Here is a 24,712-nt window from a genome sequence, read left to right on the forward strand (position 1 = left end):
ATTTAATTATACTGTCACCCAGCCCACAAATTTCCATTTTTTTCCAATAAGAGAAGCATGAAATCCTTTATCAAATGCTTTACTAAAATTGAAGTAACTTTATCTGTAAATATTTCCCTGATCTATCTGCCAGTAGTCACTGTCAAATGAGGAAATAAAGTGCGTTTGGCACAACCTGTTCTGATGAAGCCCGGCTGACTCTCGGGGATGTGATGCTTCCTTTTTTAGACTTGTACTCACTAGCCCTTTTATGACTCATTCTGGAATTTCATTTTGTACCAGAGGAAAATGAAGCCTTGAGTGCCAGGCTACAGAGCTTGCAGTTTTTCCTAGGAAGCCAGGGAAGGTTTCTGGTGTAATGAACAGAGCAATGACTCTAGATTTAGATCAAGATTTCAAATCATGGCTGTGCTCCTTACAATCCCTGTGACCTTATGCAAGGCACTTTTTAACAGCTTGGGACATCAGATGTCTTAGGACAGCAATCTTTAAAATGAAGATAATAACACGTGCCCTGCTGACTTCCTTAAATGCAATGGCCATTAAGCACCTACCACAAGAAGCCAGCCACTTCACTGAATGTGAAGGTGGTCCTGTAACCAGAGGGTTATTTGTAACTTGGTAAATTTGGTTTTAAGATTCATATGAAAATGGCTGAACTGAAGGAGGGAAGAGTCTGGAGCAAGGAGATAAGCTAGCTGGCTAGCAAGCTGATGAGGTAATAAAGCCCTGGAGGGCCCAGGACTGTCAGCAGGGAGGATAGGGATCATACATTGACAAGACCAAAAAGCTTTTAGGCATTTACAATTAACTCACTTCAGAAATTTAGAAATCGAGTGGAAGAATGTCACATGGGGCCCAGAGGACTCAGAAATCCAAACCTATCAGTGCAGTACCATAGGAAGCCCTACCATCAGGGCTGCAATGAGGCCAGCAATACTCCCCAGGGTGGCCCAAACTGGACCAAAGGCAAATTGGGAAACATTTAACAAAATAAACAAAAACAAAATGGAACATAGATGTTAACACGTGGTTTTCTAAGTCACTATGTGACCCCTGGGATCCAACCCCATGGTTCAGTGGTCCCTTTGCTACCACTGGTGCTGCTGAGTACTGGCGTTAGAGACCCGAGTTCCATCTCTATTACTAGCTAGCTAGGTGACCTTTGCCAAATCACTGCATCTCTCTGAGACTGTTTCCTCATCTGTAAAATGAGCTCTAACATTTCAAAACTACAAGTACACTATTGTAGAAAACCCTTGATTGTTTTTTGCTTTTGAGTCCCATTCTTTAAGGAAGGAGGAAACTTTGACTGAGTTCTAAACAATTCTGAGAATGTGGGGAACAAGAGATTTCTTTTGAAAGTTTGACCAGTTGTTCAGCAATACTCAGAAAATGATCAGTTGATAACCAGGATCTACGGTGCTTTTGTTTAGTTTGATGGTTTGTAACTTTTCCTGTTTCTTGTCCATCGAAAAAAACCTTTGGTTTTCTTGTGTGATTCAAACCTATACAGAGGGTCATCCTGCTGAAAAGATCTTCTATTTACACTGTATATATCTGATGTGTAAGTAGCTATTTTTACACTGTACCTTCCATTAGAATTTGAGCTCCTGGAGGGCAAGGACCACATTTTACCTTAATTAATTTTTGCTGACCGACTGTCTTAATGACCAGGAAGGTGCAACTTCTGGCATGGCACAAGGGCTAAAGAAACTGATACCAATAAGTTATTTCTATAACTTATATTCCAACTTACTCAGCATTTGGGTATATTGTTTCTTTAAAAAAAAAATGCTGAACTTAACACCAAATAAGACCAGCATTTCTAGATACAAAATAAAACAGAGGGACTCATACACAAAGCTTTGACTCTGTATTGTGACTTAACTTTTCTTTTCTAAGCAGCTAATAGTCAACATTGCTATTTTCAAAGCAGTCCTGCTTGTATATTTTGCCTACTGACATTCATTGTTTTCTTCCATGACATTTTAAAAATCCTTTAATGACCCTCCTTCTGTACTTTCCTTTTTATTTGTTTTGCTAATTTATTCTCTAGCTCCCCTCTTTGCCTCTTAACCTTTCTCCCCTAGACTGAAATAAATACAGAACCTTTGTATAATATATGCATAGTCAAGCAAAACAAATCCCTGCTTTGGCTATGTCCAGAAATGTCATTTTCATTTGGCATCTTGAGTTTACCACGTCTCTTTCAGCAGGCCTCTAGAACACTTATCATCTGTCTTTTGGAGACATGGTATTGCAAAGCCTTAATCAGAGGTCTTAAGCTTTTCACGAGTGTTTTTTTTTTCCTTACTGTATAAATCCTTCTCTAGGTTCTGCTCATTTCGCACTGCATCAGTTCATTGGAGTCTTAATAGGTTTCTCTGACACCATGCCCTTCATCACTTCTTATAACACAACATTCCACTGCATTCCTATACCATAATTTGTTGGGTCATTTTCCAATTAATGGCTACCCCCTTAGTTTCTGGTTCTTTATCATTAAAAGAGAGCTGCTATAAATATTGTGTATGGGGGTCCTTTTCCTCTTTCTTTGAACTCTTTGGATATAAACCTAGGAGCATACTGCTGGGTAAATGGATGTGCACAGTTCGCTGATTTGGGGGGCACAGCTATCCACTGCTTTTCAGGATGGCTAGGCCAACCAACAGCTCCACTGACAGTCAGTCAATATCCGTTTATTAAGGGGCCTGCTACTACCAGGCGCTGTGCCAAGTGCTAGGGAAACAAGGAAAGACAAAAGACAATTTCTGCCCTCAAAGAGCTGGCATGTGAATGGGAGAGACAGTGGGCAAAGGAATATGAGCAAACAGACCCTGGATGGGACAAGTAGGAAAAAACCGGCAGAGGGACGGTACCAGAATGAAGGGGGCTAGGAGGGGAATCCTGTAGAAGGCAGGATTTTAGCCGGGGCTTCAGAGCGCCGGGCCTGGGGTCAGGAAGACGCATCATCCTGAGTTCAATCGGGCTTCGGACACTTGCTAGCTGTGTGACCCTAGGCAGGTCACTTCACCCTGCTTGCCTCAGTTTCTCCAAATGCAAACAGGGGTCATAACGGCATGGCCCCCGGCGGGGCTGCGGGCCTCCCTACCTCTCCAGGCACCCCTCGCTCCCTTCCCCATCCTTTCCCAGGCGTTTTCAGCGGCTCTTGCGCGCCGGGGCATCCTTCCAGGTTCTGCTCCAGGCCAGCCGCCAGCCCCCCGCCCTCCAGAATCCCAGGCCAGGCGGGCCTCGAAGGGGTGATGGGAGGGCCACAGGTGGCCTCCCGGCCGGTGTCCCCCGCGGCTCGGCAGTGCCGAGCAGACAGCAGGCACCTAATAACAAGCAATGCACACGCGGGCGAGTGGCTGCGTCGAGGTCCTGGCTGCCCACTGCCCGCAGCTGGCACCTGCTTCGACACTTCGGGCGGTCGTGCCCAGGCAAGCGGCACGGGCACTCGGATTCGGGGCATCTGCTCTCGTTCTGGGGCTTTCTCGGGCTGAGCGACTCTGGGAAGGTTTACGGGAGGAAAGAGCCGGTCCTCCGCGGCAGCTCGCATTTCTACGGTGACTTACACACACGGCTCACAGTCCCCGTCCAGGAGCTACTCTCATTCCCATTTCACAGGTGAGAAAACTGAGGCTCCGAGCCGGGCCACGCAGGCGTCCCGGCGTCCCGCCTTAAATCTGTAATCCGACCACGCCATGATCTATGACTCTTCACACGCTTGCTCCAAGCCAAGGCCCTTCCTCTCGTCCGCCGGCTCGAAGTCCCGCCCCTTCCGTGGCAGCGGCGAGTTTTACGGGACGAGGCGGAGGAGAGGAAGGGCATTCCCCTCACGTGATCTCAGCCTCAGCCAATCATGACGAGGGGAGGAGGGCAGCCACTCCTGCCTAGTCTTCCTCCTCTGCCGCCCCCGCCCCCTTCTCTCGCGAGGGCTTTCCGGTCACCTAGCGCGGTGCTCTCGCGAGGCTTGAGTGCTGCGGCGGTCGGAGGAAGACTGAGGAAGACTGGAGTAGCTGCTGCGGCCGCCTCCTCGCGCTCGAGCTCTTGCGCGCGCACCCTCCCTCCTTCGCGCCCTCCCTCCCTCCCTCCCTCCTTCCCTCCCTTCTTCCCCCCTCCCCCTCCCCGCTCGCCCCATTCGCGGCTGTGTCTCCGGCCAGAAAGGATGTCGGGCTCGCCGCTCCCCAGCTCCCTGGCCCTGTCCCTGCTGCTGGTTACCGGCTCCCTGCTCCCGGGGCCCGGCGCCGCTCAGAACGGTAAGGACGGGACCCCCAGGGGGTGGAGGAGGCTCGAGGGTGACGGGCCGCCGGCCTCGGCGGAGGGGCGGGGGAGGGGTGGGGGTGGCGGGCCTAACGAGCCGGGGTCCGAGGGTGAGGGGGCGGGGGGCTGCGGGCCCGACGAACCCGGGTTCGAGTCCGAAGGGGATGAGGGGCTGCGGGCCCGACGCGGGGGGGGCCGAGCCCGAGGGGGGGGGGGGGGGGGGGGGGGGGGGGTGCTGCGGGCCCGACGAGCCGGGGTCCGAGGTGGAGGGCACCTCCGGAGCGGTGGGGGAGGGGCGTGCGGCAGGAGCGTCTCCTTCCTGAGGCTCGGGGACCCCCCCAGGCTTCCCGGGGGAGGGAGCAGGACCCCAAAGAAGACCCTCCTCCGGGCCGGTCGCCCCCGGGGAGAGGGGGAGGAGCAGAGGAATCTTGCGGAAGCCAGGCGGCTCGGGAAGGCCCTGGGGGAGCGGGGAGAGAGGTGCAGGGAAGAGGGAGCGAAGGTTGGGGGTGCAGAGCCTAGGCAGGGGCGAGGAGAGTTGGGGGCCCGCGAGGGGAAAGGGCAAGGGCTGTCCACCGCAGACTCCGAGGAGGCGAGCTGGGGGTCAGGAAAAGAGCAGGAGGGTCCGGGTATGTGGGGGAGACGTTCGTGTTCATTGGAATGTGGCTGGGGAATGGAGGAGAGGGAACCTGGCCCTGAAATGAGATTGCTGAGGGGGAAGAGATTAATAAGGGGGGTGCAGAGGACTGGAGGGGAGTGGTTGGGAGAGAAGAGTCGAGTTGTCTAAATAAAAGGAGAAGGTGGAGGAAAACTAGGGCAGGAGGAGAGGTAGAAGAGGAGGGGTTGGCGCTCTGCTTTTGGGGAAGTTAATAGAGAAGCCGGAGTGCCTGGGTATTAGAAAAGGGGCAAGAGGGGTGAATCCCTTAATGTTGGTCTGGAAAGTGGAAAGACTGCAGGAAAGAGTAGGGTAAGGGTTAGGGATTTAAGTCAGGGTGGTCTAGGATATTCGGTAACCCTTGGGAAAACAGGGCCATATTAAGAGAAGTGCAGGGTTGGGTTTTAGGGGGAGGTATATAAGGAGCTTGACAACAGAATTAGTGTTTCTACAATCCGTGTCAGGAAAGAGAGGAGTGGAAAGGGTAGATTTGGTTTAGGACTTAGCCTTTCTGTGGAGGAAAATGTTAAGCAGATTAAGAGTGAGATGGTATAAATGCTGAGGAAGAGATGGATAAAACTGCTTGGAAGATGTTAACTAGTTTTGGTAAAAATTTAGTTGATGAATGGTTTTTGAAAGATATGAATAAGAAACATGTTGAAGTTTGAAAAATATTTTCTTATTATTGATATGCCGAATATTTTATATTGAAGAATCAATTTCAGTTTTTTTCTTTTTCTTTCATTAGGAAGATTTCTTGGAATTATTGTTGGATATAGGACTTTTCATTTGATTTTCATGATTTTTATTAACCCTTAACTGGTTTTTATATCCTAGAGCTCAGAATTACATTTACATTTTTCTTTTAGACTTGGATACTGTAAAGAAAAAAAATAGATTTAAAATTCTGGGGGGAAAAAAGGAAATATAGCCATAAATACCTGAGAAATAATAGTTTAAAATAATTACAGTACTAAATAGAATTAATCAAATCGTGTCTTTCATGGCATCATCAGCTGTTCACCACAGGGGTCAGGAAGAAAACCTCCAATCTACTATGTTAAACATACTATTTTTTTCTGCTTTCTTCAGAAGCATTAGGCCATTGAAGAATGCAGAAAGATATTGGGTCCTAGTACTTATGTTAATAGCTTAATTTTTTTTTTTTAAAAAGTATCATTTTGATTTTAACTATTGATAAGACTTGTGATATTATTATTGTTTAATTTAACATAATAGGTGAGAGATGCCCTTGATTTAGATGGGTTTAGTTAATCTCTGGCTGTTTCCTTCAATGCTCTGTAACAGTAAAATTGTAGTTCCTTAGCAACTAAAGCAAGATTCTTTGATATGACTAAAAGGACTCATCTGATTGTTCTTAGTGATATGTGTTCTAAATACAGTGTAACACAACCTTTTTCTTGAAATGGGTTTGCATCTAGTCACATGACATGGCTAGTAAAGTGAAGCAGAACTGGATGGTTGACCCAAATCCGCATAAATTTAAGGGACGGCTATACTTGGGTTTCTAATCATGTATTCACATAAATAAGATTGTCTTTTATGGCTCCATAAAATTCACCAGCCCTGACATGTCACAAATTAAAAAGTTTGGTATCTCTGAAAAACTGTCATGGAACAAGTACATTCAGTTGAAGCATTAGATATTTCATTGATCTTTTAAAAATATTCACGTCTTGATTGAATGTCTGCTGTTCTTGAATGTACATTTATATATTCTGACAGCCTATGAAACATAACTTTAGGGCCTCTGTAGATTTGTCTATTTTTCTCTCCAAACTGTGTAAACTCTAGGATCACACTTCATCCAAACTTTCTCATTTAAGAAAGTATGGTCAATTATAAATGAAGAAACTGTCCCTAAAAATACCTTTATTTTTGAGACAGAGAAATATGTGGACTAAGATGATGATGAATACTGATGATGCTTCTGACCTCAAAAAGTGGCATTATTAATCTGGGTTCTTTTCCTTCATGTACCAAGTTCAAAATCTTTGATTTGTTAAATTCTTCATTGACTTCTCAGAATAAAGGTAATGAGGTCATTTTGGTAACCTTGCATGCAGAGATCTGTGCTTATACTTATGTAATTTTATAAGGGAAGCTTTCAGAATACCCGCATTGTCACTGAAATTGGAAATTGTCTTCAGGAAGTGGTTTTCCTTTTTTACTGTTTTATAGATAACCATTGCTATTTTTCAGGGAACCAAGAATCTTGTATAGATTATGCATCATTCTCTTAATTGTCTTACTTTTAAGGACTTAAACAGTGTCTTAGAGGGAAGGGGATGTTGAATGTACTGGGAAATTTTTGAAATTGATTATGTAATTTAGCAGTAAATGAAAATAGTGTTCACCAAAAGTAAGTACTTGGGACTTGATTGAATTTTATAACAAAATTCTTAAAATTGGTAATTTTTCTTGGATGGAACTTGGTAGTTAATGCATATAACTTCCACAGAGCCCTAGAAAAAAAGTTTTCCCTTTTCTTTCTAAACCTGTTTGACTTACATGTTTTGACAGTTCTTTCCCTAAGGGTATTGTCTTGATATTTTACTGTTGATTCAGCTTCTTTTGTTTGGGTGGACTTACCTAAGCATAGCAAGAAGATTCTTATACATATTTAAGAAGCCATCTTAATGTTGGTCATTAATGACATAAATGGCATTAAAGGTTATGTTGCATAAAGGAGAGAGCATCATATTTGTAGTCAGAGGCCTACTTTGGATCCTGGCTCTGATACTGAGCAAGTACAAGTCACTTAACCTTTTTTGAGGCTATAGTTTTCCATTCTGTAAAGTAGGAATAATAATGATTTACTACCTACTTGACAAGATTATATTAGGAAAAAAGCTTTATAAACCTTAAGCACCATTTTTAACATGACAAGTAATGCCAAATGACAAGCTATGGCTCTTTATGTAGTATTCTAAATAGGATAAAAATAAATAGCAAAAATATTTTACTTTTGTGCGGAGTATATTTCTTCAGCATAAACAGTTGGTGACATCACAGTACTTCTTCCCACACAGACGTCTTCCAGCCCCACAGCCCACTGACCATAAACTGTCTCTACTTGATATCATGGCCCAGCCAGGCATTAGGTTTTGTCAGGGGTCTGGCATTTAAAAAAAAGCTATGTTACCAGATCTAGACATGTATTCTGGGTCTCTGACTCATTCACTGTGCTTTACAGCGGGCTCACTGGATCCAAATTAAAAAGACCATGTCAATAGGTTCTTATCTTCCAAGAGGTTAGAAAATGAATAGTTTGACTTGTAGATCAGAATCTGACCTAATATTCAAAAGAGAAAGCCATGGAAAAATAAGTGCTTCACATTTTCCACAAATTAAGATGATTAAAATTTGTGTAATTTTACATTAACTGTATTACCACAAGCACCATTAAAGTTTTAGAAAGAAGAAATAGAGGAATTATGTCCGTGAAGTAAATAGATAAAATTTTTCATTCTGTCAGTAGTAACTATGCAGGTGTGATCAACTCAAATAGAAATGTGACCCAGTCATTTTTTTGTGGTGTCTGTATCTGTCCGTTTCTGTGTGTATATAGATTCAAGAATTAAGCATTTTGTGAAATAATCTTAAAAATTTTTTTTAATTTAAATTTTTATTGATAGCTTTTGTTTTTACATCTCTACCCCTTCTTTTCCCAAAGATCTGTCCCATATAACATAGAAGAAGAAAAGAAACAGGGGGAAAGTTCAGTAAAACCAACCAATGTGCCAGCCAAATCAGACATCATATGAATTGTTCCAATTCCATAGACCATACCTCCTTGCAAAGAAGGGAAGGAGGTGCATTCTTGTATTTCTTTGTAGATAACTGTATTCATTACAATTTCACAGTATTGTTTCAGTTTTGTAGTTTTTTTACATTTGTTGTTTTTAGTAGTAATATATATTGTTTTCTAGGTTCTGCTTCATTTTGTATTATTAGTTCATACCTTGCCTCTTTGTATTCTCCATATACTTTGTTACAGTATAATATTTTGTCATTCATGTATCACAGTTTGGTTAGCCATTCCCCAGTTGATGGACATGTGCTTTGTTTCTAATTTTCACTACAACAAAAACTGTTGCTATAAATATGTGGGTGCATATGGAACCTTTCTTTTTATTATTGATCTTGTAGATTATGTCTGGTAATAGGAGCTCAGGGTCAAAGGGTATCATTATTTTAGTCAGTATCTTAGCAAATTTCCAAATTAGTTTTTTGGATTGGTAAGAGTAGTTGACAGCTCTGCTATTAGTGTATTAATGTCTTTCCACAACTCCTCCAACATTAATTTTCCATCTTTGCTAATTTTCCAGGTATGAGGTAAAAACTTAAAAGATGTTTTTGATTTGCATCTCTTTTGATTATTGTTGATTTGATTTAGTCTTTTATGTGGTTGCTAAAAGTTTGCAGTTCTTTTGAGAAGTATTTTCATATCTTTTGACCACTAATCCATTGGGGAATGGCTTTTGAAGAAATACAAGTTTATATCTTTAAAAGTGTGTTTTAGAACTATATTAAGACTTTTAAAAAAACTGAAAAATTTTGCAAAAAACTTAAGGGAAAAGATGCAGTTGGTATATTTCTAGAGTATATATTCTTATACATGTTTTAAGTATTTAGGTAAGGAAATAAAACTGTTTTTAAGTCTTTATGCAAACGAATCCTAGGGAAAAATGTTTGCTTTTCTGATGAACTCTATTCAATTTATTGTTTACAGTGAGAGCACAGTCTGGACAGGATCAGAAGTAGAGAATGCAGTTTTTAAGAGAAAGGGAGAGACAGAAGAAAACATGCAGTAATTCAAGGAGAAAAGCAGGATTCAAGAATGAGGAATGAATCTTCGTTTAAGGAGCATCTGGAAGACTAGAATCTGTCAGGAAGAATAAAATAGACCAGGAACCACCTTAAAGTAAATTAAAACCTCTAAATTAAAATAATGATGGAAAAGCACCTATTGTAAATGACTTACTAATTGAAGTTTTTAAACAAATAATATTCTTATGTATTTATCACTTTTCATGAAATATTAATAATGTTTATCATATGGAGCTGTTTAGCTGAAACTACTTTTAAGAATTTGGTACATGACAAGTATGGATATTTTTGTATGTTTCTTAATTAGATTACTTATCTATCTAGACCTTAGTCTACATTGACATTCCTAGATAAGGGTTAGGTTTCCATAATTTATTATTTTTTATTTGAAGAATGTTTCATCTGATTCAAGCAAACAAATTCTGAGTTTCTCATAACTATTAAGGACTTGTTTTAGGAAGGCAAGAAACAAACCTTCCAAAATTAGATGATGACTGACTAAGATATTTATGCTTCATATATCCTCAAGTGTAATACTTTTACTATTTCAAAGCTATGGATTTTTACATTAAAAGGAGCTCTCTAATAAACAGGTGAAATGTCTGCTGCATTGTAAGAATTTTTTAAGCACTACTTTGTGAGAAATGCTTAGGAACAAAGTTGAGTATTTCTGAAATTAAATTTGATACAAAATTTAATTTATTTTTATATTTTGTCTATCAAATGCTATCTTTTGTGCCTCGTTGTTGCTTTGAGGTAACTTTGGGTTCTCTAAGGATATGTTAGTGGAATGTAAATGCTGATAGATCTTATGGGTAAGAAAGGCCTTGAGTTAAGAAACTGGTAATGGACTTACATAGAGTTTATCATCCAAGGATCAACCCAGTTAAGTATGGAGAGACTTACCACATGGTTAGCTAGCAGGTGTTTCGGTGTTTTTTTTTTCCACCCACAACAACCCATGATGGTTGTCTAAGCATTGGACTTTTAAGGTGTGGAGGTATATTGCTATCCTTATTAGAGGGAGTACTAGTGAAGTCATAGATCCTTGTAATAGCTTCAGATTGTACAATAAATGTTCTAGTATTAGTTGAATTAAAACTATTGAGTCTGTTTTAGAATATATATACATACATATATAGAGACACAGACACATATATGTAAATTTTTTATTTAAAATATTAGTAAATATTGCATCCATGAGTAAAGTGTTTTTTATGTACTAAAAAGTCAATATGATGTAGTAGTTCTTTGTAGTTCCCAGCACAGTGTCTGGCATGTTATATGTGCTTAACTGACTAGATAGAAAATCTGGGGCCTGAGATCCAAGTTAGGGTTCAGAGCCACTGACAGTGACTGTGACCATGGGCAAATCGCTTCACTTTTCAGTGCTTTACCAGTGGTATTAAATAGAAACAGATCCCTATGGACTGCAGAGACTCAGAAAACCTCAAACTGACATTATCTATGTTGTATTTTTTTTGTTTGTTTATTTTGTTAAACATTTCCTAATCACATTTTAATCTGGTTTGGCCTTAGTAGTGACCTATGGTGTATAAGTACAATTCTTAGTCCTATATTTAAAATCTTAGTTTGGATTCTACTAATGTTTGATAACTTCATCTGCTTGGGCAGTTTATCTTTGCTTACTCCATTAGGAAATTGATAGTGCAAGTAAGATCTAAAATAGGGGTTCTTAACCTGGGGTCTATGATAACCATTTCAATATAATTGGTTTCTTATGTAATCCTTCGTATTTTATGCATTTACAAACATGATTCAGCAAAAGGTTGCATCCATAAGCCCCTGGAGGGGCCATGTGAGGGGCCACGTCCATGACACAAAAAAGGTTAAGAACCCCTGATGTAGAAGATATGTTTAACCTCTCAAAAGAAAGTAATTGTTTAAAGGGATACCAGCATATTATATACTACTATGTTGCTATAGTTTTCAGAAAATGGTCTCTCTAATTAATAGGAATTATTTTCTTTTCCACATATTTTTCCAGATGTTTGCCGATGTGAATGTTACATTTTCCTGTTTTGCTTTTTTTTCTCCTCAGTGTTAAATTCAATTATTTTCTCAAATTGATTAGATATTTTACAGAATCACTTTAATGACTGATTAGCAGTCAGGAAACTTGGGTTCTAATTTCAACTCAGACACTAGCTACGTGGCATTGGACAACTCATAAACTCTGGGCCTCAGTTAAGTCCACATAGATATTTCTTCTATAGCACTTGTTTCTTTCATACAGAAGTAATTAAAAAGATAACTACTTAGTTAATCATAAAACTGTAAAGTGGGTTTAAGCCACATTTAGTTCAACAAATAAATTAATTACTGACTTGGTCACTGAAGGAAGGCAGTGAGCCAGGTAATGGAGATACTAAACCTTGTCACCTCTGATCTGTCAGGAAGGGTTGGGCATATGTACAGATAACTGTAATACAGATTAAGATATTATTGCTTGCATAGGTAGGGTCAGCAGTGACATGAAAGATACCTCTTACCTGGGGAAGTCAGAGAAAGCTTCATGTAAAGTACTACCTGTGCTAAGCCTTGAAGGAAGGAGAAGGGTCAGAAATTAATGAGTCTAGTCAGTTTCAGGCACCAGGAAGGACATGTGCAATGCCTAGAGACAAGAGATGATAGGTCACATTTGAGGAATGGTAAAGAAAGTAAGTTGGTAAGAGTGTATGTAGCATGTGGAAGTGTTGTGACAGTAGAATGGAGCTGTGCTGTCAGGGGCATTTCCACAGTAAGAGAAGCCTAGTATTCAGTAGGTAGGCATGGGGAACCACTTAGGATTTTTAAACTGGGAAGTAATGTAGTTACTAAAGCTCTGTGCCTTCTGTGGTGGGGCTTTAACTTAGTGATGTTATACTTTATACTTCATTATGTAACATCTATCTTAAAAGGACTCTTGTCCTAGTGAGATACATTAAGAAACTCATAAGAATGTGGCTGTATAACAAGCCACAAATTCCCATCTCTCCCCTTTTTTGCTTCCCCCACTCCTAAAAAATGAAGTCCTGTAAGACGGTATTGTACAAAGAACCTGGAGATTGGGAATCAGGATTAAGCTTTTGTTTCAGCTTGGATATTAATTAGCTATGTAACATTGATTGTGCATCTCTCAACCTCTCTGAGCTTCACTTTCAATATCTATGAAATGGGAGGACTTTATAGATGCTTAAGATCACTACTGTAATTAACAATGCTTTGCTAGTATAGTTCATTAGAGAAGGGTCTAGGAGAGGTCAAGAATATCTATTGTGAATCTTGGGTGGGGGACCCTACCTTTGAAAGTATTAGAAATAGATTTTGAAGTATAGTCTGTCATTTCTAAATTCTCTTAAGAAAACACTAGAATTCTTGTTTCAAGAGAGAACAGTACATTTGAAATCTAGGTCTCTTGAATTAAACTTGCTAGAAAAACTGCCAGCATTGAATAAAAAATGACTTCAAAAATATTTCAAAGCTCTGTCATTTCATCAGTGTGAGTACTCCTTGCACTGATGATCATATATATATATATATTTTTTGGAGGGGAGAAGGCAGGGCTTTTGGGGTTAAGTGACTTGCCCAATGTCATACATCTAGTAAGTGTTAAGTGTCTGAGGCTGGATTTGAACTTAGGTCTAGGTCTTTATGACTCCAGGGCCAGTGCTCTATTTACTGTGCCACCTAGCTGCCCCAAGATCACATACTCTTTATAGCTGAAAAGGTAGTCTTTGAAAGTTGTTGAAGTACCCACCTGATAATGAACCTCTTTGAATTTAGCCAGGCTGCTCTTCTGACCTGAGGTCTGTATTCAAAGCTTTTGTCTTGTTTGGACCAGCCAGGGTTTTCACTCTGCTCCCATGTAGCCTTCAAGAACCCAGGGTCACTTCCAAGCCATCATGGAACATCAAAGTTGTACCTTAATGTATGGGATTAATTATTAGAAAATGAAAATGAGGGGCGGCCAGGTAGCATAGCAAGTAAGAGCACCGGCCCCAGTGTCGGGATGACCTGGTGATCGAATCCAGGCTCAGATACTTAGCACCACACCCAGAAATAACTGGCCATGTAACCTTGAGCAAGTTACTTAACCCCAATTGCTTTAAAAAAAAAAATGAAAATGATCAGTAGGTTTTTTTTTTATGATCTGTATGAAATGAAAAATGACTATTAAGACTATACTGGCACCAACTTTATAATGTAATTTTGCTGTTAAACTTTTAAGTTAGGTTGTGTTATTTCCTTTCACCCTTCCCTCCCTACCATATGTGTACTTTATTTTTAAGTCTCTCGTTCTCAATTATCTGAAGAATATAAGACTGCTTCTGTAAACCTCTTTATACTAACTTTGAATAAGCCCACTTTGCTTCCTTCATCAATATCTCCCTCCCCCCCTTTTTTTTGGAGGGGGGAAGGCAAGGCAGTTGGAGTTGCCCAAGGTCACACAACTAGTAAGTGTCAAGTGTCTGAGACTGGATTTGAACTCAGATCAGATCCTCCTGACTCCAAGCCCGGTACTGTATTCACTGCACCACCTTGCTGCCCCCATTAATATACTCTTGAAGCAGAACATTGATGCCCTCAGCATTTCACTGTAGAATTTTATGATATTTAGAAATTAGTCCAGTCCTTTACAGGTGCTGCAACTGAGATCTAAACATTGTGAATTACTCCTTATTCTTTTTTTCTATGGTGTAACTTCAAGGTGGACCCTTATTCTTACTATTTAAAAGAAGCAATAGAATTATCAAGCTACAAATCTTCTAGAAGTTAAAATACAGCTAGTGGGATCAAAAAAGTATGAAGACTTTAGTTGTAAAGGTGAAAGACACTCTTGACTAATTGTAACAAAAATGGATGTTTTTATAAGGTTTAGAGCTTAAGTTTCCTTTTGTGTTTGAATGCCAAATAGGTTCTTATTAATGCCAGACTGGAGTCTAGAAAGATGTAATTGAATCAACTCTTGAAGATAGGGATTATATCATTTGATATCTGTCAGTGTTTTCTTAAGCACATGGCAGTATCAGTCTTTTGGGGTGTTATTATCAGTATACATCAGAAAATTGAAGTATAACATTTTTTGTCTACAAATTTTAGCTTTTATTTAAATATCAGTTCGGGGGTTTTATTCCTTTAGTATATTAAAGTAAGAGGCACTGTCAGGTCTTGGTGGATAGAGGGAGATGACCTCATTGTGGCTCTGACACATTCTTTCTGTGACACCACTGGGGCTAGTTACAGCCTCTCAGTGCCCCAGGGTCTACTAACCTCTCTTAAGAAATTCAGTTGCAGAACAACTGATGACTTGCATCAGTACAATAAAATCACCAGTCTGGACCAAAAAAAGACTAAAAAATAGAAACTTCATTGGTTGCAAAAATTGAGTAGCAACAGAATCTGGCCTTAAGTTTATTGTTTTCATAGTAGTATTTGAAGTTTGGTTTTAAAATGCATTTTCCTACTTTTACTTTATCCTTCTTTTGACTTCCTGGTTGAGTGTAGTTTTGGGAATGCTGTCACCTAAAGAGTGCAGAATTCCAGATACCAGTTTGAAAAATAATTGTAGCACCTTTTACCAGGATGTTAGAAAAAGAGAAGAGGAAGCATAACCCTTCCTGAGGATTCGGCAATAGAAGCTATTATGTTTTTAAAATCTATTTTTTAGAGGAAGGGGAAAAAATGATTGGAAAAGAATGTAGATCAAGTGTTGGAAGTGACCTTAGAGATCTAGTCCAACCTCATTTATTTATTTATTATTTATCTAGTCTAACTTCATTTATTTTATTATTGGTGCTTTAGGGATGCTTGCTTGCTTTTTTTTTTAAATACCAGTCACTTTCCAGTAAATTTCCTTCCTTCATCCCCATGGAATTCTCCTGTGTAGCAGCTGGACAACCAATTGTCCCCCACCTCTCTATTGAGGGAAGGGAAGCATATTTCATTACTAGACCTGTGGAGACAATTATTAGTCATTGCATTTAATAATAACAATGATAGTTAGCATTTATTAAGCACCTGCCCTTATGCCAGGAAATGTGCAAAGCACTTGGCAGACATTTCATTTGATCCTTATAGCAGCCCTGGGAGGGAGATGTTTTTATTAACCCCATTTTACACTTGAGGAAACTGAAGGCAAGTGACTTGCCCATGGTCACACAACTATGAAGTGTCTTGAGGCCATTGAAATCAGGTCTTCCTGATTCCAGGCCTGGTGTTCTCTCCACTGAGCCACTTAGCAATTCATCCGATTTTTTGCTGACTTTGTCTTTTTGATTTTCATTATTACATTCATATATTTTTTTCTGATACTACATCAAATCATAGAAGTTTTTCCATGTTTCTCAGAAGTCCTCATTTGTTTTTTATGGCACAATAATATTCTGTTAAATTTATGTGTTACATTTTGTTCAATCATTTCTCCAGTCTACTGGCAGTTTGTTTGCAGGTTTTTGTTTTGTTTTGTTTTTGCTACTACCAAAAGTACTGTTCAGAAGATGTATATATACAAGACCTTTCATTCTGTCTTTGTTCTCCTTGGGGCATATACCCAGTGATGGTATTCATGGGCATAAACAGTTTGTCTTTTCTCATGTAATTCTAAATTTTTTCCCCAGCATGATTGAGTCATTTTACTGTTCCACCAACCGTGTATATGTACCTGATTTTCCAAAACCCTGTAAGACTATATAATTTTTTCAATCATCTTTCACACTTTATGATGTGAGGTGAAACAGTTGTTTTAATTGCATCTCTCTTATTAATACTTTGGAGCATTTAAAAATGTTTATTGATCCCTCTCATTTTACAAATGAGAAAATGGAAACCAGAGAAGTAGTAATATACCTGAGGTCACATAGCTGAGGAGGTAGCAGAGTCTTGATATGAACCTAAGTTTTCTGGGGTGCAGTATATTTTTTCTTTATGTAATCAGAGACCAAAAAATGAAATAGACATATACATATAATCAGGAATTAGATTTTAGGTGAAACCCTCAAGAATTAATAAAGTAAAATGAAACATTAACAAATGTTTACTCTGTATTCCCTTCTAAGTTGCTCTGAAATTCTATAATCTTTTGTTTTTAGCATTTTTATATAGTTATTTGTGGACAAAATGGCTATCATATGGAAGAGGGCTAGTATTTCTCCTGCCCCTTGGTTCTAGAAGGCATGATTGGAGCATTAAGTAGAAGTTGCAAGGAAGCAAGTTAAGTCTTAATATAGGGAAGGACTTCTGATAATTAGAATTATCCAAAAATGGAATGGTTGCTTTTAGAGATAGTGGACTTCTCCCTTGCTAGAGGTCTTCAGGCAAAATCTTAGATCACTACTTGTAGAATATCGTGGAAAGGATTCTTGTTCAGGTACAAGGTGAACCTAGATAGCTTCTGAAATCCCTTTTAACCCTGAGAGCCTATTTGATTGTGTAAGGATTCCTGGTTCTGTTCATCTTGACTTGGTTTCACTTCATATAGGGACTTTGGGGATGCTTTTCCCTTCATGAATTGTGAAGTGACCATCTAAAGAGTGTGTTGATATGCCTTAGAATTAACCATCGTCCAAGGCAGTTGGGCTGAGAAATAATACAGGAAATCAGAGGTAATGTGAATTCATTGGGAAAAAAAGTCAGTGACAGCCTTCAACTAGACTGTTCATTAAAAATGCCACATTTCAAAGCCTATACCAGGACCGATGAAGTAGGTAGTACTAATACAAGCGAGGCAAATTATTACTTGAAAGGTATTAAGTCCAAAGAGGTGGGGGTGGATGTCAGAAAGACTGTAATGAGATATTGAGTGGTGCTTAATTTTGTTCTGCAGAACTCTGGTGTTCTGGGAAATGTAAAGAAAGGTTCTGGAAGGATTTCAGGGCTGAGTGTTTTTCTTTCTAAAATATTAAAGACAAAATTATGTGTATGTTAAAATACTCATACGTAGCGTTTTGGTTTTTTGGCATGTGAAAATGGGATCAAGTGCTTCTATTTTACTTCAGACTTAACCTGGTTTTTTTTCCTCCCCCATATAAAGAGGGGCCATTCTGTACTCCCCTGATTTGCTCATCCTTGCTGACATTGATGGTATCTGTCAATATGTTTCAAACTCCAAAGTATTAAAATACTGTTAAGGATACACAGCCTTATGAAAGAAAATGTATAGTATTTATGCATCAGAATTATGGTACTGTTAGTATTTATCTCTGCCAGAATGGAACCTCTGCTGTTAAGCATCTTTTTTATACTGTTTGGAAGCATGTAGAATGCAGATGATAAGAAATTATGTATTTATGGGAGCATAAGCTATGAGATAAAACTGCGGGAGTTAATTTTATGGAAAGGTATTGCTGGGGACTTAAGCTATTAATACATTCAGGGTAACAATATAAATGAAGTAAGGGAATTAGTCAGTCTCCTAAGATGGAAGAATAAGCAAGGAAAATGGCTAAAGTGAAGGAACTGCTTGAGTGTCAGGAAGTTCTTAATGAAGCTGGTACTAAAAAAAGAATAGTTCTGCATACTTGGACATTCTTGGCCTCTCCAAGTGGGATTCTATCTTTTATAATTATAATCTGGAATTATAGATTGAGACCTAGAAGGGATTGTAGAGGTCATAGTTGCCCAACCCTTTTTATAGATGAAGAAACTAAGGCCCATAGAAACAAAGCAATTTAGCCAAGATTTGTATATTGCCCTTCATCTCTGGCAATGCTTCTGATCAGAAATTAAAATTCTGAAGTAGCTAAGCTTCATCAGTCTCTATAGTTGTGTCTGGAGGCCTTTGGTTATTTTATTTGGTTATTGAGTATAACTTTACTTAAAGGGTTTTCCTTTTTTGTATGCTGAATGTAATCAGTTTGAAAACTTGTAATATCACCATGTATTTCCTAGAACTGAAAGAGGCCTCAGTCATGAAATCCAATCCGTACCTCATCCAAAATCTTTTATCTAGCATTATAGACAGATGGTCATCCAGTTGCGTGCATACTCAGTTTCATATCTTTGACTTTAATCCCTGTGGTTTGGGGTTTTTTTTAGGTCTTTAAATCCATTTCAAAGGCATATATTTTGTCATGGGCAAAGCTCTATTATAGCAAAAGTAGAAGGCAGGACAGCTCAGAGTAGCATACTATATTATTGTGATTACACTGAATTTTCTAATATAGCAAAAGCTTTCCATTTCAAAGGCTTACTGGTATGTAGTTGGCAGAGCTTTCAGTTGTGAAAACTATGGAGGTGGAAAGGAGAACTGTAATATATGACAACTTCTCATAGTTTTTATTCAACGTTTAGTTAGTTAACCAACATTTATTAAGTGCCTGTTGTGTGCTAAGTGCTAGATACAAAGAAAGGCAAAAAATGGGCTCTGCTCACAGTGTGAGGAAGCAGACAAAGGGGAATGATCGCCAGGGAGATGGCGCTGGTGTTGAAGAGAACAGAAAAGCTCTCTTTCAAAAGCCTGAGACTTAAATGAAGTCAGTAGCCAAAGATGAGGAGGGAGAGTGTTCTGGGGACTGGGGACTTCCAGTGAACGTGCAGTCAGGAAATGAAGTAATGGAACCACAAGGAGCCCAGTGCTACTGGATGGCAAACTATGAGGAGAAGAATCAGTTCTAAGAAGACTAGAAAGATAGTAAGGGACCAGGTTACGAAGAGATTTAAAAGCTAAGCAAGATCTCATATTTGGTCCTAGAGGTGATGGGAAACCACCATAGTTTATGAATGGGAAGGTAATTTAATCAGACCTGCACCTTAGTTAGATCAATGAGCCAACCATTTACACCTTAATTTCTCTCACACATTTCCAAGGCCCAAAGCATTTATCTTAGGTGGACATAGAAGTAATTGTTGACATTATATAGTGCGTTAAGGTTTGCAAGTAGTTTACATACATTATAATTTGACTACAATAACCCTGTAAGTTGGTACCATAAGTGGTATCAATACCAGTATATAAATGAAGAATTTGAATTAGAGACCTTAGTTGACTTGTTTGTGGTCAGACACCCTAGGAAGGTGAGCTCTTAGGCAGCATTTAAACCTAGGTCTTGTGAGTTGCAAGTCTAGCACTGCTTTACTAGACTTCCTTTTGCTGTATGTGCTTAAAAGCCCTCCAGAGTATTCCTATCATAGATGCCATAGACTTCTGATAGAGGTTATATCTAGAATTGTTTTTGGGGAGATCTTCCTTTAATAGAATTTTGCTTGGAGACCAGTCAGTGCTATAGAAATTAGTGTGAGAGATTTGAGGAGGTAACTTGGTGTAGAACAGAGGTGGGGATCATGATTCTCTTCCTACTTTTGCTGTTAATTTTTTTTTCTTTTTGCTTTTTGGAGGGGGAAGGCAGGGCAATTGGGGTTAAGTGACTTGCCCAAGGTCACATGGCTAGTTTTGTGTTCTGTGTCTGAGGTTGAATTTGAACTCAGGTCCTCCTGGCTCCAGGGCCAGTGCTCTCTATTCACTGCGCCACCTAGCTGCCCCTTTTGCTGCTAATAATTTACATGAATATAGGGAAGTGACTTTCTTGACTTCAGTTCCTTTCCACTGATATGAGGAGTTGAAATAGATGATCTCTTAAGGTACCGTACAGCTCTCATTCTATTATTCTATGACCTGGAATGCAGGTAAATGCTACTAGACCCACATTAATAACGACTCATGTTTTTGTAATGCTTTCAGGTTTGCAAAACAACTTCGTAACAAACCCAGCATTCTTGTCACCAGGCTTAAAGCTTAGAAACAGAGTAAAACTATGGAAATAATATGGATATCAGCTTTGCAGATTAAAATCAATTTGTATACAATTAAATTCTGTTACAGGGAAATTGTAACAGGATGGGTATCACTGTAACATCTTTTGTAGCATGAACTTAGTATAATATATTTGACTCAATAAGCATTTCAGTGCCTGCCAGGTACAAGGCATTAAGGATACAAAGACACGAAATTAAACACATGTCCTACCTTTAAGGAATTTGCATTCTGCTGGGCATAATACAGCACATGTAATGAAAAGTATTCTACAAATCAGGAACTGAGCGGGGCAAGGGAGGATTTACACCAAGTGCAGGAAAATTTGATAAGGAGGAGAATGCTAACAACTTGGTGAAGGAGGTTCATGTGATTTCACTAAGAAGGTGTCACCTCATTTGAAGGCAGAAAAAGAGGAGGGCATTCCTAGAATGATTGATGTGAATACATGCAGGTAAATTCTGTCCTCTTCAAGGATAGAATTTATTCATAATCAGAAATCTAGAAATTACAGAGCACAATACTGAACCCCTCAAATGACATAAAATTAATTAGATCTGATGTCAGATTCACTGGACCAAGGTCAGAAGGTGGCATAGCAGATAGAGTTCAGGGCCTGGAGTCAGAAAGACTCCTCTTCCTCAGTTCCTCAGATACAACCTCAGACATTAGTTTTGTGCCCGAGGGTGGGACACAGCCTTGTTTGTCTCAGTTTCCTCATTTGTAAAATTAATTGAAGAGGGAAACAGCCAAGCACTCCAGTATCTTTGCCGAGAAAACCCCAAATGGAGTTTGGACACAACTGAAACATGACTTAATAGCCACAAAACATTTATTAAGTGTCTGCTTTGTGCCAGGTACTGTACTAAGCCCTGGAAATAGAAAAAAGATGCAAAAGACAGTCCATGTCCTCAAGGAGTTCACAATCTAATGGGGATGACAAGTAAACAAATATGTGCAAACAAGCTGTATACAGGATAAAAGTTATTTTTAAAATAATAGGTTTAGGGTAAAAGTCAAATTAAATACACCTCTGAAGAGTTTTTGTGAAACAAGAAGACTGGAGTGTTTAAATTGAAGCCTAAACACCTTAGCCACAAATGAATTCTAGCCTTTTTATATCCATTGTCATTTGATCTGAGGATGAACAGTCCTGTGAAAATTATTATCAAACTTATTTTACACATGAGGAATTTAAGACTATATGAATAATTGTCCAAGGTTACACATTTAGACAGAGTTGGAGACTAAAGCCCATTGTTCTCTTCATTACATTAGCTACCTCTCAAAACTCATTAGGGAAAAAAAATAGGTTAGTAGAACGACAGGAATTAGTAGGTACCATTGAGTCAACAATTTCATGGTTTAGTCTTTGAGACAAAGGAAATCTACTTTAGGAAATTGTATTTTTAAAGGTTGTCAAGCAGACCAGCTTTTATTGGACCTTTCGTATGGAATGAAATAATTTTCATTATTAACCTCCCTATATCCTTTCTCCCCATTTCTGAATCTAGTCTAGTTTTAGTCAGAGAAGCAGAGATCAGAAGAGCCATATTTTTTTTGGTCTATGATTTAAAGGTCTTTACCTATTCTACAAATTACAGTGACTTCCTGTTACCTCTAGGTTTAAGTATAAATTGGCATTTAAAGCATTTCACACCCTGATCACACCCATTCTTCCTTTCTATCCTTATTATACACTACTACATTCTATAACTGACTTTTTTGCTGTTCCTTACTCATGACCCTTCTTCACCTCTCATCTCTGTACGTTTGCACTGGCTGTTCCCCATTCCTGGAAGGTATTCTCCTCTTATACTTAATGTTTCTGGAAATTCCTAGTTTCCCTCACAACTGAGATTAAATGCCACTTCTCCAAGAAACCTTTGTTGGTCCTTCCAACTACTAATGCTTTCAAGGTTACACTGAATCTGTTTTGGATGGATTTGGATATTCTTGTATATGTGCATGCCCCATGAGGACATAAGCTTCTGTCACATAGTAGACACTTGATTTTTTTTCCTGACTTTTCCTGGGTTACTGTGGGTTGGCATAAGTAGATAATGTGTTGGATTTGACCCTTTGGGGTACTATTAGCCAAATGTACATCTCTTCTAGGGTATGGGGAAATGGGCAAGTTTGGTGTGGCTTCCTATTATATATCTCTTTGAATTATCCATTTTTCTAGTTTATTGTTTTATCTGATGATTCAAATTCATTCATTATCCCTCATGAAATATTTATGACCTCTAGGCTGGTTCTGAGGGAGGAAGCTGCCACTATGTTACTTCATGTTCCTAAGCTTCCTGGGGCCTTCAGGCCATGAAAGCATCTCCTGAGGTAGGAGGATCAGATTCAGCCATCTCTTTTGCCCACTGGCGCCCCCACCCATCCCAATCTCCTGATCTGACTCCTGGGTTCAGAGATTTCCTGGGCCATCCTATCTTAAGACTGGCTTCTTGGGAACCTTCATAGGACAAAGCAACGACTCAGATTGCCACTTCTAGGCAGGAGGCCTTTCCTGGTTCCCCCAGATGCTAGAGCTCTTCTCTCTAAGGTAGTCTTTTCTCCACTGTGTATTTAGATAATTATTTATGCATTGTCCTTGAATGTAAGCTCTTTGAGGGCACAGAATGATTTTGCCATGTATTTTCAGTGCTTAGTGTCTAGGGCCTGGTACTTTTTTTTTTTTTTTGCCTTTTGGAGGGCAGTTGGGGTTAAGTAACTTGGCCAAGGTTACATGGCTAGTTTTGTGTGGGTGTGTGTGTGGGTGTGTGTGTTAAGTGTCTGAGGTATCATCCTTTCCTATTCAATTGGTCCTGTGTCCTCTGTCTATGTATACCTGTATACATATATACACACACTCACATATGTATTCATATGCCCATATACCCTCCTATATAGACATATATATGTATGTATACCTAAATATATACATTTATATTCTCTTCAACTATTCTCGTACTGAGAAAAGTTTCATAAGTTACAACTATTGTTTTTCCATGTAGGAATGTAAATAGTTCAACTTTGATAAGTTCCTTATGATTTCTTTTCCCTGTTTAGCTTCTCATGATTCTCTTGTTTCTTGTATCTGAATGTCAAATTTTCTATTCAACTCTGGTTTTTTCATCAAGATTGCTTAAAAGTCCTCTATTTTATTGAATGACCATATTTTCCCCTGAAACTTGATACTCAGTTTTGCTGGGTAGGTGATTCTTGGTTTTAATCCCAGCTCCTTTGACCTCCCGAATATCATATTCCAAGCCCTTTGATCCCTCAAAATAGAAGCTTCCAGATCCAGTGTTATCCTGATTTTGTTTCTACAATATTCAGATTGTTTCTTCTTGGCTGCTTATAATATTTTCTCCTTGATCTGGGAACTCCGGAACCCAGATATAATATTCCTAGGAATTTTCTTTTTGGTGTCTTTTTCAGGAGATGATCAGTGGATTCTTTCAACCTCTATTTTGTCCTCTGGTTCTAAAACATCAGGGCAATTTTCCTTGAGAATTTCTTGAAGGATGATTTCTAGGTTCTTTTTTTGATCATGGCTCTCAGGTAGTCGAATAATTTTTAAATGATCTCTCCTGGATCTACTTTCCAGGTCAATGGTTTTTCCAATGAGATATTTCACATTGCCTTCTATTTTTTCATTTGTTTGGATCTGTTTAATAGTATCTTGATTTCTCATAAAGTCACTAGGTTCCATTTGCTCCAAACTAATTCTGAAGGAATGATTCTCTTCAGTGAGCTTTTGAGATTATTTTTCCATCTGGCAAATTCAGCTTTTTAAGGTATTCTCCTCATTGCCTTTTTGAGCCATTTTTGCCATTTGAGTTAGTCTATTTTTTAAGGTGTTACTTTCTTGAGTCAGGTTGTTGACTCTCTTTTCATGCTTTTCTTGCACCATTCTCATTTCTCTTCCCACTTTTTCCTCAACTTCCCTTATTTGGTTTTCAAAATGCTTCTTAAGCTCCTCTATGGCCTGCAACCAGTTCATATTTTTCTTGGAACCTTTTGGTACAGGAGTTCTGACTTCATTGTCTTCCTCCTGTTCCATGCTTTGATCCTTTTTGTCCCCAAAATAGAGTCTAAAGTCGGATTACTGTGCTTGCTTTGCTTCCTTTGCTTGCTCATGTTGCCACTCAATTACTTGACTTTTGAGCATTTTACCACAGTAGAACTCTGCT

General features: G+C 39.2%; 1 protein-coding gene across 2 annotated transcripts in view; it reads left to right on the plus strand.

Moving 5' to 3' along the window:
* The first annotated feature begins 4,104 nt into the window (after positions 1-4,104).
* The window catches only part of NPTN (neuroplastin), a 72,876-nt gene continuing 52,268 nt past the window's right edge, over positions 4,105-24,712 (plus strand). Inside the window, exon 1 of one of the 2 annotated variants that reach the window (XM_069071211.1) lies at positions 4,105-4,262. In XM_069071211.1, coding sequence (XP_068927312.1) covers positions 4,172-4,262 — 91 coding nt within the window. In that variant the 5' untranslated portion in view covers positions 4,105-4,171. The remainder of the gene's footprint in view (positions 4,263-24,712) is intronic. The other variant, XM_069071209.1, reaches the window with a different exon arrangement.

Source organism: Petaurus breviceps, unplaced genomic scaffold (assembly GCF_028583685.1).
Source record: "Petaurus breviceps papuanus isolate PSGF00001 unplaced genomic scaffold, PetGlider_PUasm1.0 90825, whole genome shotgun sequence".
Classification (NCBI taxonomy): Eukaryota; Metazoa; Chordata; class Mammalia; order Diprotodontia; family Petauridae; genus Petaurus; species Petaurus breviceps.